Below are 14,365 nucleotides of genomic sequence, written 5' to 3' on the forward strand. Positions count from 1 at the left end.
TGATGAGCTGCCCCGGTCCAACTTGCTTCCACCTTTCCTCTGCACGCCTCTCTTTCCCCCTCATGTGGATGTGCTGTAACAGTGAGCCTTTATGTGTCCGGTGGGTGAGTCAGAACCAGAAAGGGCTCATTCAGGGGTGAAGTCTAAACACTGAGACCTCTAGGCCTCCCTGAGCGAGCGAGAGAGAGAGAGAGAGAGAGAGAGAGATTAGACCTTCAAGGGCCTCCTAAACTGCCATTCACTCCCCGCTAAGCTCGCCCATTGTAGGCCGAGGCTGCGACGAGCATCAAGGCTTTCCGTGCAAGTATAGTCATGCGTAAATATAAACATACAGGCGCATGTTGGGATAATCCATGTAAGCAAGTCCAAGGCCGTACACACATTCACTATGTACTGTACGTTTCAGCGGAAAACTTAGGAAAGCTCAATAATGGCAAAGTTTGACAACAAAAAGTGCTGAAACAGCAACTGGCGGCTAGACGAGACCGTTAAACGCTTGTTGTCTTCATTTATATTCACTGACTATAGCAGATAGGGTATAGAGCAATAATTGAGTCGCTCAGCGCGCTCTGGGTGTGGCCGTTCATAACTATTTACCCTCAAGTCTCCGGGTTTTCCGTCAAGAGAAAGCCGAGGGAGAGGAGGAGGAGAAGGGAAGACAGGAGGGGAGGAGGGAGGAGGGAGGACAGAGACTGGGACGCTGGGGGAGATTTTGACTTTGAGGTTTGGATGCGATGGAGAAGAAATTCCCAGTGAAATTACTGGCTGACGCTGACGCTCGACTGGAGACACTGGCTGAGGTTGCCAAAGGCCTCAGCGTCTCACCCTGGGACACTCCCTATATCTTTCTCCTTCTCCCCGTCACACACACACACTAAGCCCAGGATTGGATTTTTCAAACAAAACAACCTGAAACAAATGTCAAACAGCATCCATTGGCAGCACGAAGTGTCCATGTTGCAGTTATTTCTGACAGGCGGGCTTTGTGCAAAAGCTTGTCAAGCCAGCTGTATTTCCAAGCCATAAAAAACATCCTGGGTGTGCATTACCAGTGTTCACCTCAGGGTGTGTATGGGGGAGAATATCAAAGCGGTCTCGGCTTTTTCTCCGCGCTCACAATAGCCTCAGTGTTGTTTTCCGGGCTCCCATCGGAGAGGGGAAAGAGTACAGGAGAAACTGTGTGGGAGAGGTATGGAACGAAGCCGCTGGCGCCGGTCCAGATGTCAAAGCAGCAGCACAGCTAGATGGGTTTCCAGGGGAAAGTAAGGTCAAGTTTAGCTGAGACCCAGAAATCTGGAACACTACAGGGACTGACCTTCATAATATGTGCTCACATGCTGCAGACAAATATTTGGTTTCAACGAGGTAGACAGTAGGCGTGACTATAGTGATACTGGTGGCAATCCAGTAAAACACTAATAAGTAGCCACCATGACTTCAGTGTAAACACTGCGGTTAATCTGTAATTCACTGAAGGGAATTTCCTTGTTCAGCCTTTGTCGAAACATGAGCTGTCTTTGTCTGAAGCTGTGCAGGCTTAAGCTCGGCCCAGCTCTTTCAGGCTGAGCTTAGCTCCAATCAGCTACGGTCTCCACACTCAGTGGAGAGCCAAGCGCTGATGCTGGAATAGCTTGGGCTTTAGTCATCGTCTGGAGCGGAGCCAGGCATTTGAGATGATGTTGGTTCTACTGGGCCAAAAGATACAAAAACCCAGAAAGACATTATTTAAGAGCTTGTTTTCGCTGTCAGGGTGGAATGTATTTTGATTGCAGTCACCTGATTGAAAAGACATCCCGCTGCCTAGCGATGCAATTTTAGATGAACATGTAATCCCTGTGGCTGATATTCCATCATACAAAATAGTTCCTTTTCCCTGCTGCAATAATGAAAAGCAATCAGGTGGGATGTGAAATATTCCCATGCCTGTTCCTAATTTATAAGCCTGTTTTTGCCTCAGTCTCCAAACTGAAAGTGGAGTTTCTTCGGTTTCTTTTTGCAGTATTTTTCTCATGAGTCACATTGTTGATCTCTTCCATCACCTTGTCTCTTTGCTCTCCAGTCATGGCTGCAGCAGTACGGCTACCTGCCGCCGGGGGACATGCGGACCCACGCCCTCCGCTCGCCTCACTCCATCACCTCCGCCATCTCCGCCATGCAGAGGTTCTACGGCCTCACCGTCACCGGCTCCATCGACACCAACACCATCGAGTAAGGAGATGAACACACCTGACTGCTGCAATGTGTCGAGCACAGGTTCTGTAGAGTTAGAGTTAAAGGGATAGAAGAGTAAAGTGTCCGACTCCTGACCGACTGACCTGAATTTGCCTCTTGATGCCCGTGATGGTGCAGTGGGAAAAAGAACAAAGCTTAAAACAATGTGCAGCCTCCAAACAGGATCCAGTAGGTCAGAGGGAGTAAGACTAGTGTGTGTGTGTTTTTTCCCTGAGTTGTGACTGGAGTGTGTCTTCTGTTGTCTGGCAGGGCCATGAAGCGGCCGCGCTGTGGCGTGCCAGATAAGTTTGGCGCCGAGCTGAAGAGCAACCTGAGGAAGAAGCGATACGCCATCCAGGGCCTGAAGTGGAACAAGAGAGACATCACTTTCTCGTAAGTCAGGGATCCTCTGAGTGACAACTATTTGAGATTGTTCTACTTTTTCTTTATTGGAGTGTCATTTTTGCATCTTTGTATTAAGCCTTTTTCCTCTATGCTGCCCCTTTTGGTTTTTGTTTGTTTTTTGTTATCTCACATGCACAAATTCGCTGTTTTTTTTCTTCTGTTTTTTTGTATTTTTGTATTTTATCAGTCATTTTATCATTTCCCTTTCCACTTCCCTTTATCACTATGCAAAGACTGAGCTAAAACCCCGGCACAAAGATTACATTTATGACTGCACAGTGTACCGATGAGGGAAAACCCAAACTATTGAGCAACCAATGAGGAATTGAGATAGTTTCCTGCAAATAAAGGAAAAACACAATAAATTGGACCAATTTAATGGCAGAAAATAAACCCCCATTTATACTCATCTCTCTGAAATCCCCTCCTTGACTTTTGTTAGATTCATGACTGCCTGCCTTCTTTTTCTGCCTCTCTTTTGTCCTCTTCCATCCTGTTTACCTCCTTCTCTATCACTCACGCAATCCATTATCTACCATGTCTGACAAAAACCCTCTTGTGCCTCACCCTGTCTCCCCTTGCCCCCCCTCCCCTCCTCACCCTTCAGCATACAGAACTACACCCCTAAGGTGGGCGAGTATGAGACCCACGAGGCCATCAGGAGGGCCTTCAAGGTGTGGGAGAGCGTCACCCCGCTGCGTTTCCGGGAGATCCCCTACAGCTACATACGGGACAAGGTGGAGGAGTTCGCCGACATCATGCTCTTCTTCGCCGAGGGTTTCCACGGCGACAGCAGCCCGTTCGACGGCGAGGGAGGGTTCCTGGCGCACGCCTACTTCCCCAGTAACGGCATCGGCGGAGACACCCACTTCGACGCGGCCGAGCCCTGGACCATCGGAAACCGGGATCTGCTAGGTGAGCGGTGGCTGTGTTTTTTTTTCCTTTTAAACCCGATGACAGGAGAAAATGTTAATTGCTGGGAGTTCCCGTGCGTTTAGGGGAGTCAGGAGTGTTTTTTTTTTGCTGTTGTGAGCAAAACAAAAGAGCAGCAACAGGTCCCAGCCTGTGTCAGTATGCGTGCCCTCGGGGTATGGAGATGCAGGAGAAACAGAGAAGTGGTTTATTTCTGGAGTGCAGCAGACACCTGACTTTGGTGTAATCCTGCAGTGTCAGCTGTGTGAGTCAAAAACATCTTCACATGACCCGTGGTGCATTTTATTTTCGATTCACTGATGTTATTTGTGTGCTTTTGTTTCACTCTAAAAATAACATAACAGAAGTATTAAAGTAAGTTACCTTTTCATGGAAATGATTGTCTGTTTTGCTGTTCTCTATCGCAGATTAATACAATAGTGATTCAACCTATAACCAATTAATGAAACTTTTACATTTGCTGTTCTAAACACCCGGTGTCTGGTAGGTCTTTCCCGGGAAACATCCTCTGTCACACAGGAAGTGATGAGTTTTATGTTTCTGAGAGCAGCAACAGTGGTTTGTTTGTAATAAACTAGAAGAAGAACTTGGTGTTAGCATGAGTAGCGATAGCCACCATGGCTGAACAGACAAAGAAAAGAGAAACTCAAACTTCATCAACAGAAACTCAAGGAGGGAAACAAAATGTTGTCACTTTAATTCAACCAATCAGATGTTGACTGTCAGGCTGTTGCTGTCCATGACCTGACCATAGACAAAAGAAAATTGTAGCTCATAAATTATAGAAAATTGGTCCCCTGCCTCTAAAACCCAAACTATAACCCCACTGGCATAGGATCAAACCCCATCAGAGGTTTCTCTCCTATGTCTCCCTCTCTACTTTCCCACTGTATATAAACACTCTGACGTGGCGTTTGGTTTCTGGTCTGTCCTAGGTAACGATGTGTTCCTGGTGGCCGTGCATGAGCTGGGCCACGCTCTGGGTCTGGAGCACTCCAACGACCCCTCGGCCATCATGGCTCCCTTCTACCAGTGGATGGACACCGAGAACTTCCAGCTTCCCGACGATGACCGCCGAGGGATACAGCAGCTTTACGGTGGTGGGTTATTATTGTAACGGCGGGCAGTGAAGACGCTGTGCCTTTAGTTAGCGGCTTTAGTCTCGTTTCGGAGCGAGAGGAGCAAAGAACTTCATCTTTTTTATTCAAAGCATAGGAACGATTTATACTTTTGGAGAGTTTAAGACTGAGAAAATTGCCCTTCTCTAAAAGTTTTTAAGTGCAGTTACACCCGTTTTGGAACAAATGTAATCTGAATCCGTCGAGGCTTGACCGATTTATTTTGATTTTGTTTATGATTATAAATGTGTTCTATTGACCATCAGATAAAGCTCAACAACAGCTTTCTGATGATATATAATACAACATTTTGCACCAAACCCTCGATATGTTCAATTATTGTAATTACTTAGTACTCTCTAGTCTCTCTCTATTCCCTGCTGCTGCTGCTGCAATATCCCATTTTCTCCATTGGGATCATTTAAGTTTCATCTAATCTAACAGGATTGACGATTGGTGACACGTAATGGTTAAAGAAAGAGTTACGGTTAGGGTCTCCTCCAGCCGTTTAACATCCACCACTGTTTTCATCGGTTATATTTCCCTCCTCAACTGCCACAGGGTCCGGATCAGGCCCTGACCCCCCTCCGGTGACGCCCCGGACCCCTGACAGCCCCGAGCCCACCCACTCGCCCGACCGGCCTCGCTTCGGCCCCAACATCTGCGACGGACACTTTGACACCATCGGCATCCTCAGAGGAGAAATGTTTGTCTTCAAGGTAAACATAGTCAGGATTATCGGATTTATGATCGTCCCGCGGCTTGTGTGACTTGAAGACCAATCAATAAACCTCTCTTCGTTCTCCTCTTCCAGGATAAGTGGTTCTGGCGAGTGCGGAACAACCGCGTGCTGGACGGATACCCCATGCCGATCGGTCACTTCTGGAGGGGCCTGCCCACGCACATCAACGCTGCTTTTGAAAGGGAAGACGGGAAATTTGCCTTCTTCAAAGGTAAGTCTGGCTTTGATATCTTCACCAAAACATTTACGCTGTTTCCACTTAGCGGGACGGCAATCGGCACGATCAGGCAGGAACTCATAATCCTCTTGTTTTTTCTCTCTCTGTTTTTCTCCGCCTGTCTCTGGCTATTTGTCTACCCCTCCCCCTCTCTCCCCCTTTCTTCTTCTTCTTCTTCTCTCTCTCTGTAGGAGACAGATACTGGGTGTTTACAGAATCCAATCTGGAGTCCGGTTACCCTCGGACTCTGAAGGAAATGGGCACTGGGCTTCCCAAAGACCGAATAGACGCTGCTCTCTTCTACACCCCCACCGGACAGACGTACTACTTCAGAGCAAACAAGTTAGTCACATTCCTGCTGTGTGTGTGTATGTGTATCACATCAACATGTCAAGACAAAGTCACGCAGAAGTTTATAAGCTGATGAACAAATGAAATATCCATTTGCGTCAGCGAGCCACTCTGACCAAAGGACGTGCTTCAGCTTTGACCAAATAAGTACAAAACACTTGAACTCAGCCTCTGATTTTGAATTACAAACCTGCTTCTCTGTCAAACTGTGATAACAAGCCTCAACAGAACTTAAGCTTTAAAGCAAGGCTTGCGACAAGCCTTCTCTTAGCTGTTGGCCTCCCCATAGCTACATCACTACATCACTGATGTAGGGACATCATAGTTTTTACCTTGAAAGACCCTCATCATCATCAAGATCAATATCCTCATATAACTTGCATCAGTTTGACACCACTTACTATGATGCATACTATGAATGTATGACAAAGATGGGTCAGGCTGAGAAGGGGGTTAAACTCTATTCTGCATATACAAAAGTGGGTAAACTGAGGGGATCAGGGAGGTTTTCCCCTCCCTGATCATAGCCGATTAAAGAACACTTCACCTTGGTGCTTCAACAAACCCTTTGACTCTGGGTTTGTATATGGCTCAACTCCAGACAACACCTCCGTCCCATCTCTCTGAGGTGCTTTTGTCTGCCTGCAGCCCACCTAGTCTGGCTGTAGAACCCAGACCACACCAGCTGCCACGCTGCAGGAGGAACAACACGGTGCTGTGGTTGTGTGTTCAGCTTGGTGCTACATTGTGCTTTAGACCAGCGGAAGTACGTGCGCTTAACTCACTCTTCTTCTTCTTCTTCTTCTCTCCCTCTCATTCTCTGCCTAGGTATTACCGCTTCAACGAACAAGCGCAAAGCGTTGATGACGACTATCCGAAATCGATTAGCGTGTGGCAGGGAGTGCCGGACAACATCAAGTCTGCCTTCATGAGCAAAGACCAGGGTAAGGGTGGTGTGTGTGTGTGTGTGTGTGTGTGTGTGTGTGTGTTTCGTTCTTGCTTAGAGTTCTTTCTTACAGCCCAGCATGATGGTACGTGCTTAGATTTCTTCACTTTTTGTTGAGAAATAAATGGAAAAGTAGCTGTACTAAGTGTAACCTTTGACCCATATTTACACCTTAAGAGCCTAAATCTCAAGAATACTGAATCTGCTTCATCATTATAGGATTGAACTTTTGAGTTCCAAACCTGCAGAACGAATAAACCCGTCAAACCGACACTCTATCTATTCAAGTTCATTTCTGACGTCCCTCTTCCGTTCTTCCTCTCCTCAGCGTACACCTACTTCTACAAAGCCAACAAGTACTGGAAGTTCAACAACCAGATGATGCGCGTGGAGCCGGGCTACCCCAAGTCGGCCCTCCGCGACTGGATGGGCTGCCCCAACGAGGACCCCAAGACGGACGGCGGGCGGGGCGGCGGCGGCCACGACAAGGACAAGGAGCGGGAGAAGGAGAAGGACAAGGAGCGGGAGGACAAGGACAGGAGCAGGGACAGGGAGAGGGACAGGGAGAGGGAGAAGGAGGTGGAGGTGGAGAAGGAGGAGGATACGGAGGTGATCATCATCGAGGTGGACGAGGAGGGCCGGGCGAGCGGCGGCGGCGGCGCGGCGGCGGTGGTGGTGCCGCTGCTGCTGCTGGTGTGCGTCATCGCCACGCTGGCGGCGCTGGTGTTCTTCCGCCGGTACGGCACCCCGCGCCGACTCCTCTACTGCCAACGATCTCTACTGGACAAGGTGTAGACGCAGGAGGAGGAGGAGGAGGAGGAGGAGGAGGAGGAGGGGAGGGAGAGAGGGAGAGAGGAAAGAGATGTTGAGATGTAAAGGAGAGCAGGAGAGAAAGACGAAACAGGAGAGAGAGCGAGAGAAAGAGTTCCATATTAAAATATTCCTACCACTGCCAAACGAAACATTGAAGAGATTCCTTTTGCTCTTTCTCTCCACCGCTCCATCCCTCTATTTCTGCACTCTTCCCTTTTCTTCTCCTTCCCTCTCTCTCTCTCTCTCTCTCCTTGTGGTTGTTGACGCCAGCTCATCGCTGTTTGTTTTAGCCTTTTTTTTTTTCTTTTTTTTTTTTTTTTTTTCCAACGTCTCATTTTTAGTCCTGTCAGTGGTCAGTGTTTCGCTGTGTCCTTGTGAATTTTAAGCTTCGAACCGGCAGTGTTCCGCATCTTCACGTCGCCCATTCTAGCATGTTCCTTTTCATGTAAGCATACAAACAGCGTGTTGATTGTTCTTTTCTGCCCCCTTCTTAGCGTGCACACACACACACACACACACACACACACACACACACTCTCACGTAAACACACACACAGACGCATGCACACACACATTTGAAAACCACAGTGGCATAGTCACTGTGTTTGTTCCAGGAAGGCAACGTGTCAGAGCCAGTATGAACCATAAAAGGGAAAGAAAACATTAGCCGACGTCCTTATGAAGCATGAGAAACACTCATATGAGAGTCAGGCAATAAATACGACTGTGTCTTTAACATTTCCTTTTCATATCAATGTCTCTAATGATTATTATTATTATTATCAATGATGTTGTCATTATTATTATTGACTATTACTATTGTTGTTGTTGTCCTCCGTGTATAGAATGTGTTTTTTTTGTACATTGTCATTAAAAAGTCCTGCTGGACAGTGACATACAGCTTTGAAAGTGGCCTTAATTTTATATTTGGGGACAGTGAATGGGACAGGGGTTCTGTTTTCTTGAAACTTGACTGTTTTTTTTTTTTTCCTGAATCCATCTCAAATGAAAATAAATCGAAGATCTGAAAATGACTCCTTTTTGTCATTGTACTTGTTTACAGTTTTCAAATCACGGTGCTGTGTCCTCTATCACTAGTCAGGGGTTATGAGTAGTTTCCAAACAATGATAATGATACTAATGCTGATGATGATAATGATAATGATCCTAGTTTTTTCAATGAGATTGTGCCTGTGTCTTTTTTCACTTATTTTTTACCTTTCTTACAAAATAAAGTAATTTCAAAACTACTCCTGTGCTTTGATTTTCACTCAGGAAACCATTCTCTTTCTCTTTCTCTCTTTATCTCTCCCTCTCTCCCCTCTTTCTGGTATCACTCACTTCCTTCAAGCTTAAAGAATGCAGTTATTTTTAGCGATCTACCATTCAAACAAAGTTAAAACGACAGGGCCTAACTCCTTCCATACAGTGCAACTCTCACCTGGACTCGTCACCTTTGACTCATGCTTCTTTCATGTCGACCACATCGCCGTGTCTCTCCATCTGGGCTTCCCCAGTCTTCCTGGACCTCCAGGTTTCTTGCTCCCCCGACCGCACCGCTCCGCATTACTGGGGCTCGGAAACTGGCAGGCCCGAAACTGGGTCGGAAAATGCGGACTGAATCCAAGGCTTAAGTAGAAACAGGGATGAAGACGATTGTGTAAAACCCGCTGCAGCACGCAGCAGGAAAACATATCTCAGCTGTAGGATTAGAGAGAGAAGGTGTGTGTGTTCCTGTATTTCCATACGACCAAGTGTCCTCACAAGGATAGAAAGACGAGGACACTCCTGCAAAGTGGGGACATTTTGATGGTCCTAACCTTAGTTTAGGGTTAGGATTTGGGTTTATGGTTATGGTTAAATTTAGGATTAGGTTTAGGTTTTGGTAAAGGTTAAGATTAAGGTTAGAACAGGATTAGGACTTGGGTTTAGGGTTAAGGTTAGGCATGTAGTGGAGGGTTAAGTTTAGAGTTAGGGCTTAGGGAATGACTGTAAGGTCCTCACAAGTACTGTACTGCAAACATGTCTGTGTGTGTGTGTGTGTGTGTGTGTGTGTGTGTGTGCATGTGTTTGCCTGCGTGTGCAACTGTAAATGCCTTAATTTGTGCATTTGTATATGTGTGCACACCCATGCGCCATGAGCCAATAAAAACCTGTGATCAAACAGCAAGCAAAGGCGTCGCCCTGCTCCCACTTAATGATCCCACTAATGAACGACTGCCATACCAGCATTGGGCATAAAGAAGAGAGAGAGAGAGGGGGGGGGGGGGGGGGGGTTAGTGACTATGATATGTTATGATTACAGCAACGGGCTTTACGCAATTAAAATGATGAGGTATTTTCCTATTGTGCTAAAATGATTTAGGGCGCCCATTTGTTTCCATTTTGCTGCAGTGTTTTGTGGGGGCTGGGGCTGGGGCTGGGGCTGGGGCCGGGGGGAGCGAGTCACGAGGATCGGGCGGGGGGGGGGAGCGATGAGGAGGAGTGAGGAGGGTTAAGTCACATTTGGAGGCCAGAGATGGAGCAGAATTCCATGAGCAACATCTGGAATTCCAACTGCATCTTGAGGGCCAGACGCACAGCGGGACGCGGGGATGGGGGACGGGGGATGGGGGACGGGGGATGGGGGGGATGGGGGGGATGGGGGGGATGGGAGTCGGCTTGAGGGGGTTTAATTGGCCGTCTCAACTATATGAAAATCACTTGCGTCTCTGGAGTTTGTTTTCTTGCTTGTCAGTGTTTTTAAGTGGGGTTTTTTTGTGTGTGTTTATGTGCGTCCAAGTGTGTTTTTCTCCCTCGTCTCATCCCCATGACCCGCATACATATGTCAGACACTGAGTTGTGTGTCACTATTTGATGTTTTCTGTGTTCTGTCTGTTACCCAGCTGATTCTGCAGAACGCAAAAAAAAAAAAAAAAAAACACCAAAAAAATTCAACCTCAGCATATTCTTCCCCACAGCTCCTCTCTCTCTCTCTCTCTCTCTCTTCTCTCTCTTTCTGCCTCTCTTCTCTCTGTGTAACTGGAGAGCTTTTCTTCACTGTCTGTGAAATGACTCACTTTTTTTTTTTTTTTTTCACAAAGCCCAACAAAGACCTCACCACAATGCCTTGGCCTTTCCCAGCCATTTCCACCCCCCATCCCCCACCCCCCTCTCGCTCTCTCTCTCTCTCTCTCCCTTCACCTAAATAAATGAAACGTTTGTAATAGTTTCTAGTCCCGATTCCAGTGCTCTATGTCAGTCCTTTCTGTAATCTGTCTTCTTGTTATGAAGGGTGACCTATATCATACAGATATGCTCTTTCCTATCTATCCATCCATCCATCCATCCATCTACACATGCATCCATCCATTGCATCCTCCATGCCACGTGCCTCATATCAATCCACCTTTCTCTCAGTCTGGGTTACATTCTACTCAACAAACTTTATTGGCAAATGAAAATTCCTTCTACGTCTCTGTCTTTCTCTGCACTGGACACTTCCTGTGTGTGTAGCCTGCAGGCTAATGAATGGAAACTTTTGGATGGGGGAAGTCCTATTCCGACCCATTGTGCCACATAATAGCCAAGCCCAATGACGTTATCGCAATTACAACCACCGAACCACAGAGCGGGTTCGATAACTTTCCCCATTGAATGGCAGGTTGGTGCTGCAGTCTGCCTGGTAACGGTGATGTGGGATGATGGAAAGGGGCAGTTCTGCAGGGAGCTGGTATGTGGCTATATAGGTTACACATGGTTTTCATTTCCATCAGTGTAGGCTGTGCCACATCCTGCACCAAGCACTAATACAACAAACAGGAAAGGAGGGCTTGCCATCTGTTTTCTCTGCAGTCACACACACACACACACACACACACACAGAGACACTAGAGAGACACACACACACATTGCATGCACAGGTTGGGCTCAAAGGGGCTTGTGTTTGTGTCCCATTGCTGTGTTCATTCCTATTCCTATTCCTATTCCTAATATAGAACATTTGTTGACCTTTATCTGAACTTAAAACACAGTAGAATATACAGTATACTCTCTCTAAAAGGGTTTGGGTGCAAGAGCAATTGTTGAGCTGCCACCCACACACACACACACACACACACACACACACACACAGCGAGTGGAAGAGAGTGGTAGAGAGGGGATCATACTTAATGGTCTTTTTGTCTTAGAAATCTCATGCCAGTATCTTATTATTCCATTTAGCTAGACAGGGAAAAATGCATGGAAAAATATCTTTTCCCCCATCAGTTATACGTGTGTATGTGTGTGTGTGTGTGTGTGTGTGTGTGTGCCCTAGATGTGCTAATCTCCCTTTCCCCTCTGTTTCCTCATATAGTTCACCAACCATTTGGTTTCTGATCTTTCACTTTGTTTTCTTAGCCGCATGATTTTTGACCAGTCTCTCCCCCTCACTGCTGAATCCGCATACAGCTATCAGTGTAAAAAGCTGCATGACTTGCTTTCGCTACACTTTTGACGCAATGTCTGCACTTTAAACTGGGTGTGGTGCAGTGGGAGTAGTCTTTTTTTTTTTTTAATGGGCGAAACAAGGTATTGTGTGGGCGAGAATAATACAGGTGCAAGGAAGTTGAACAATCAACATTTTAACCTCATTAGCTGGCTTTTTTACCCCTGTCACATATGGCGTGGTTTCCCAGGCCAAGCAGGAAAAGCCTTCCCTGACAGGAGATGCTGATTCAGGACTCTCCAACCCCTCCGATCTGTGCTCCGCTCCGAGCCCAGCTACCCTCCCTCTGACCCAGGCGTATCCGCGAGGAAACCCCCCCCCGCCCGCCCGCTTCGCTCGGTGCCCGGTCTGGGCGGTGGGCACGTTTCATCTGGCTGACTAAATATATATCTGTCTCCACTCCCACCACAAGAGAGAAGCCGTGAGAGCCCCCGTACCCTCTTACCCCCCCCCCCTCCTCCTCCTCCTCCTCCTCCTCCTCCTCCTCACCCATCACCCATCACCCATCCATCCCCCCCCCTCTGATAATGAACTATCACACAACCAATCGCGCTCGCTTTCCCCCCCCTTTCTCCCACCGCCTCTTCATCTGCAAGCGGCCACATCTGGTTTCCATAAGCGTGCGCTGCATGTCATCGCGAAGACGAGGAGGGGAAGAGAGAGAGAGAGGAAGGCGGAGGAAGGGTGTGTATATATCAAGGGAGGTTTGGTGAGCTCTTAGGAACTGTCCAGATCACGCTGTCTTTCATCGTCTCGCAAAAAACCTGGCATCTGCTCGCGAGTGTTTTCCTGACACGGCCCAGCTTCCCTTCAATAAAGAATAAAGGAGAATGTATGGGAGAAAGTTATGTGCGTGTGTGTGTGTGTGTGAGAGAGAGAGAGAGAGAAAAAGTGAGAGAGAAACCATGAGTAAATAGGATACAGCCCGAGCGAGGAAAACCCTTTGACAGTCAGAATGTAAGAGTAGAGTCAGCGAGACGTGCGGGCCGAGTTCAGAAGGGCCACATCAGAGGGTTTGCCTTTGAAAGCGGAGCTCGGAGAGGCCTCCGAGTTCCTAAGCGCACTGGACACAAAGGCCGATGCGGTTTCACCCGAGGAGGAGGAGGAGGAGGGAGACTGCTTACGGGGCCGAAACCTTTTTGTTTTTACTGCCCACTCATCAGACGCAGACGGGCCTTGACCTGAGCTCTACCCCAAGCATAGGTGGTCTGCCGTGCTCCTCCTCGCGGTTCTCGAAGACCCACAACTGTAGAAACACAGTTTTTGTGAGTCATCTCCGCGACTTTTAGAAACACTGCCGTCAGTCCTCACCGCGAGAGATTTTGCTGGGTTCGAGGATCTTTAAACCCGAGCCCGGCGTCCCGCAGGGTTGGGGCGGTTCGCAAAAAGCTCTCCGAACCCCACTGCCCTTCCTTTGCGATGAGCTGTCCCGGAGAGAGTTCTGCTCGACTTCATTACCCAGAAACCATGTAGCCTACCGTGGCGTCAGTAAACGAAATTTCTCCTTCTTAGTGGCCGGTGGGGGGGGGGTGGAGGCGGTGTCGTTGGCGGGTCCAGCTTTCTCTGGACAGAGCGCGCACTCTCCGCTGTTGAGGAGACAGTTTTGGATCCATCACGATGCATCACTTTGTGTGCGCGGAGATGGTTTCTCGCCAGTGACCATGCCCGACACCAGACTTTAATTTGGGTACAATTTGCGGTGTCTCGATTAGGGGGAATGGGACACTTGCAGCCGCTTCTCGTGATTTAGGCTAGGATCGGTGCAGTCTTACATAAAAGTCTTGCCTTAGTGCTGCTTTAAGGTCTTTGTCCAACAGATGCTGGACCGATGCTTATTTTGAGGAAGCTCAACTTGCCACAATATTGTAGGCTTACTGTCTGTTTCTGTCGTTTCTCCTGCCTTCCCTCTTTTGCTTGAATAGAAACACACACTCACTCTCTCCTCCATGGCAACAGAATCAATCGTCTGTAACTTTCCATACGCCCAAGACATCACCACTTTGCCCTACAGTTCAACTTGTTATCTTCAAAGGCTGCAACTCTCTGGCACGCACTGACACAGAGGCTCAGACACACACACACACACACAGACAGACAGACACACTTCTCTCCTCGGGAAGGTAACTTCTGCTAAATGAACTCTTGGATGAATACCTGAACG

The 14,365-nt window shown here is 47.7% G+C and overlaps 1 protein-coding gene across 2 annotated transcripts in view; it reads left to right on the plus strand.

Annotated features, from left to right (window-relative positions):
- The window catches only part of mmp14b (matrix metallopeptidase 14b (membrane-inserted)), a 14,495-nt gene extending 5,725 nt beyond the window's left edge, over positions 1-8,770 (plus strand). The window contains exons 2-11 of one of the 2 annotated variants that reach the window (XM_071542897.1): positions 2,060-2,208; positions 2,482-2,604; positions 3,224-3,531; positions 4,485-4,649; positions 5,229-5,386; positions 5,482-5,620; positions 5,818-5,968; positions 6,806-6,921; positions 7,252-7,712; positions 7,786-8,770. In XM_071542897.1, the coding sequence (XP_071398998.1) occupies positions 2,060-2,208; positions 2,482-2,604; positions 3,224-3,531; positions 4,485-4,649; positions 5,229-5,386; positions 5,482-5,620; positions 5,818-5,968; positions 6,806-6,921; positions 7,252-7,712; positions 7,786-8,121 (2,106 nt within the window). In that variant the 3' untranslated portion in view covers positions 8,122-8,770. Of the gene's footprint in view, positions 1-2,059; positions 2,209-2,481; positions 2,605-3,223; positions 3,532-4,484; positions 4,650-5,228; positions 5,387-5,481; positions 5,621-5,817; positions 5,969-6,805; positions 6,922-7,251; positions 7,719-7,785 lie in introns of those variants that run through there. The other variant, XM_071542898.1, reaches the window with a different exon arrangement.
- Positions 8,771-14,365: the final 5,595 nt, after the last annotated feature.

This window comes from Centroberyx affinis, unplaced genomic scaffold (genome assembly GCF_046629955.1).
Source record: "Centroberyx affinis isolate AG114_WGS23_722 - 3 ecotype Tasmania unplaced genomic scaffold, CSIRO-AGI_Caff_v1 ptg004204l_1, whole genome shotgun sequence".
Classification (NCBI taxonomy): Eukaryota; Metazoa; Chordata; class Actinopteri; order Beryciformes; family Berycidae; genus Centroberyx; species Centroberyx affinis.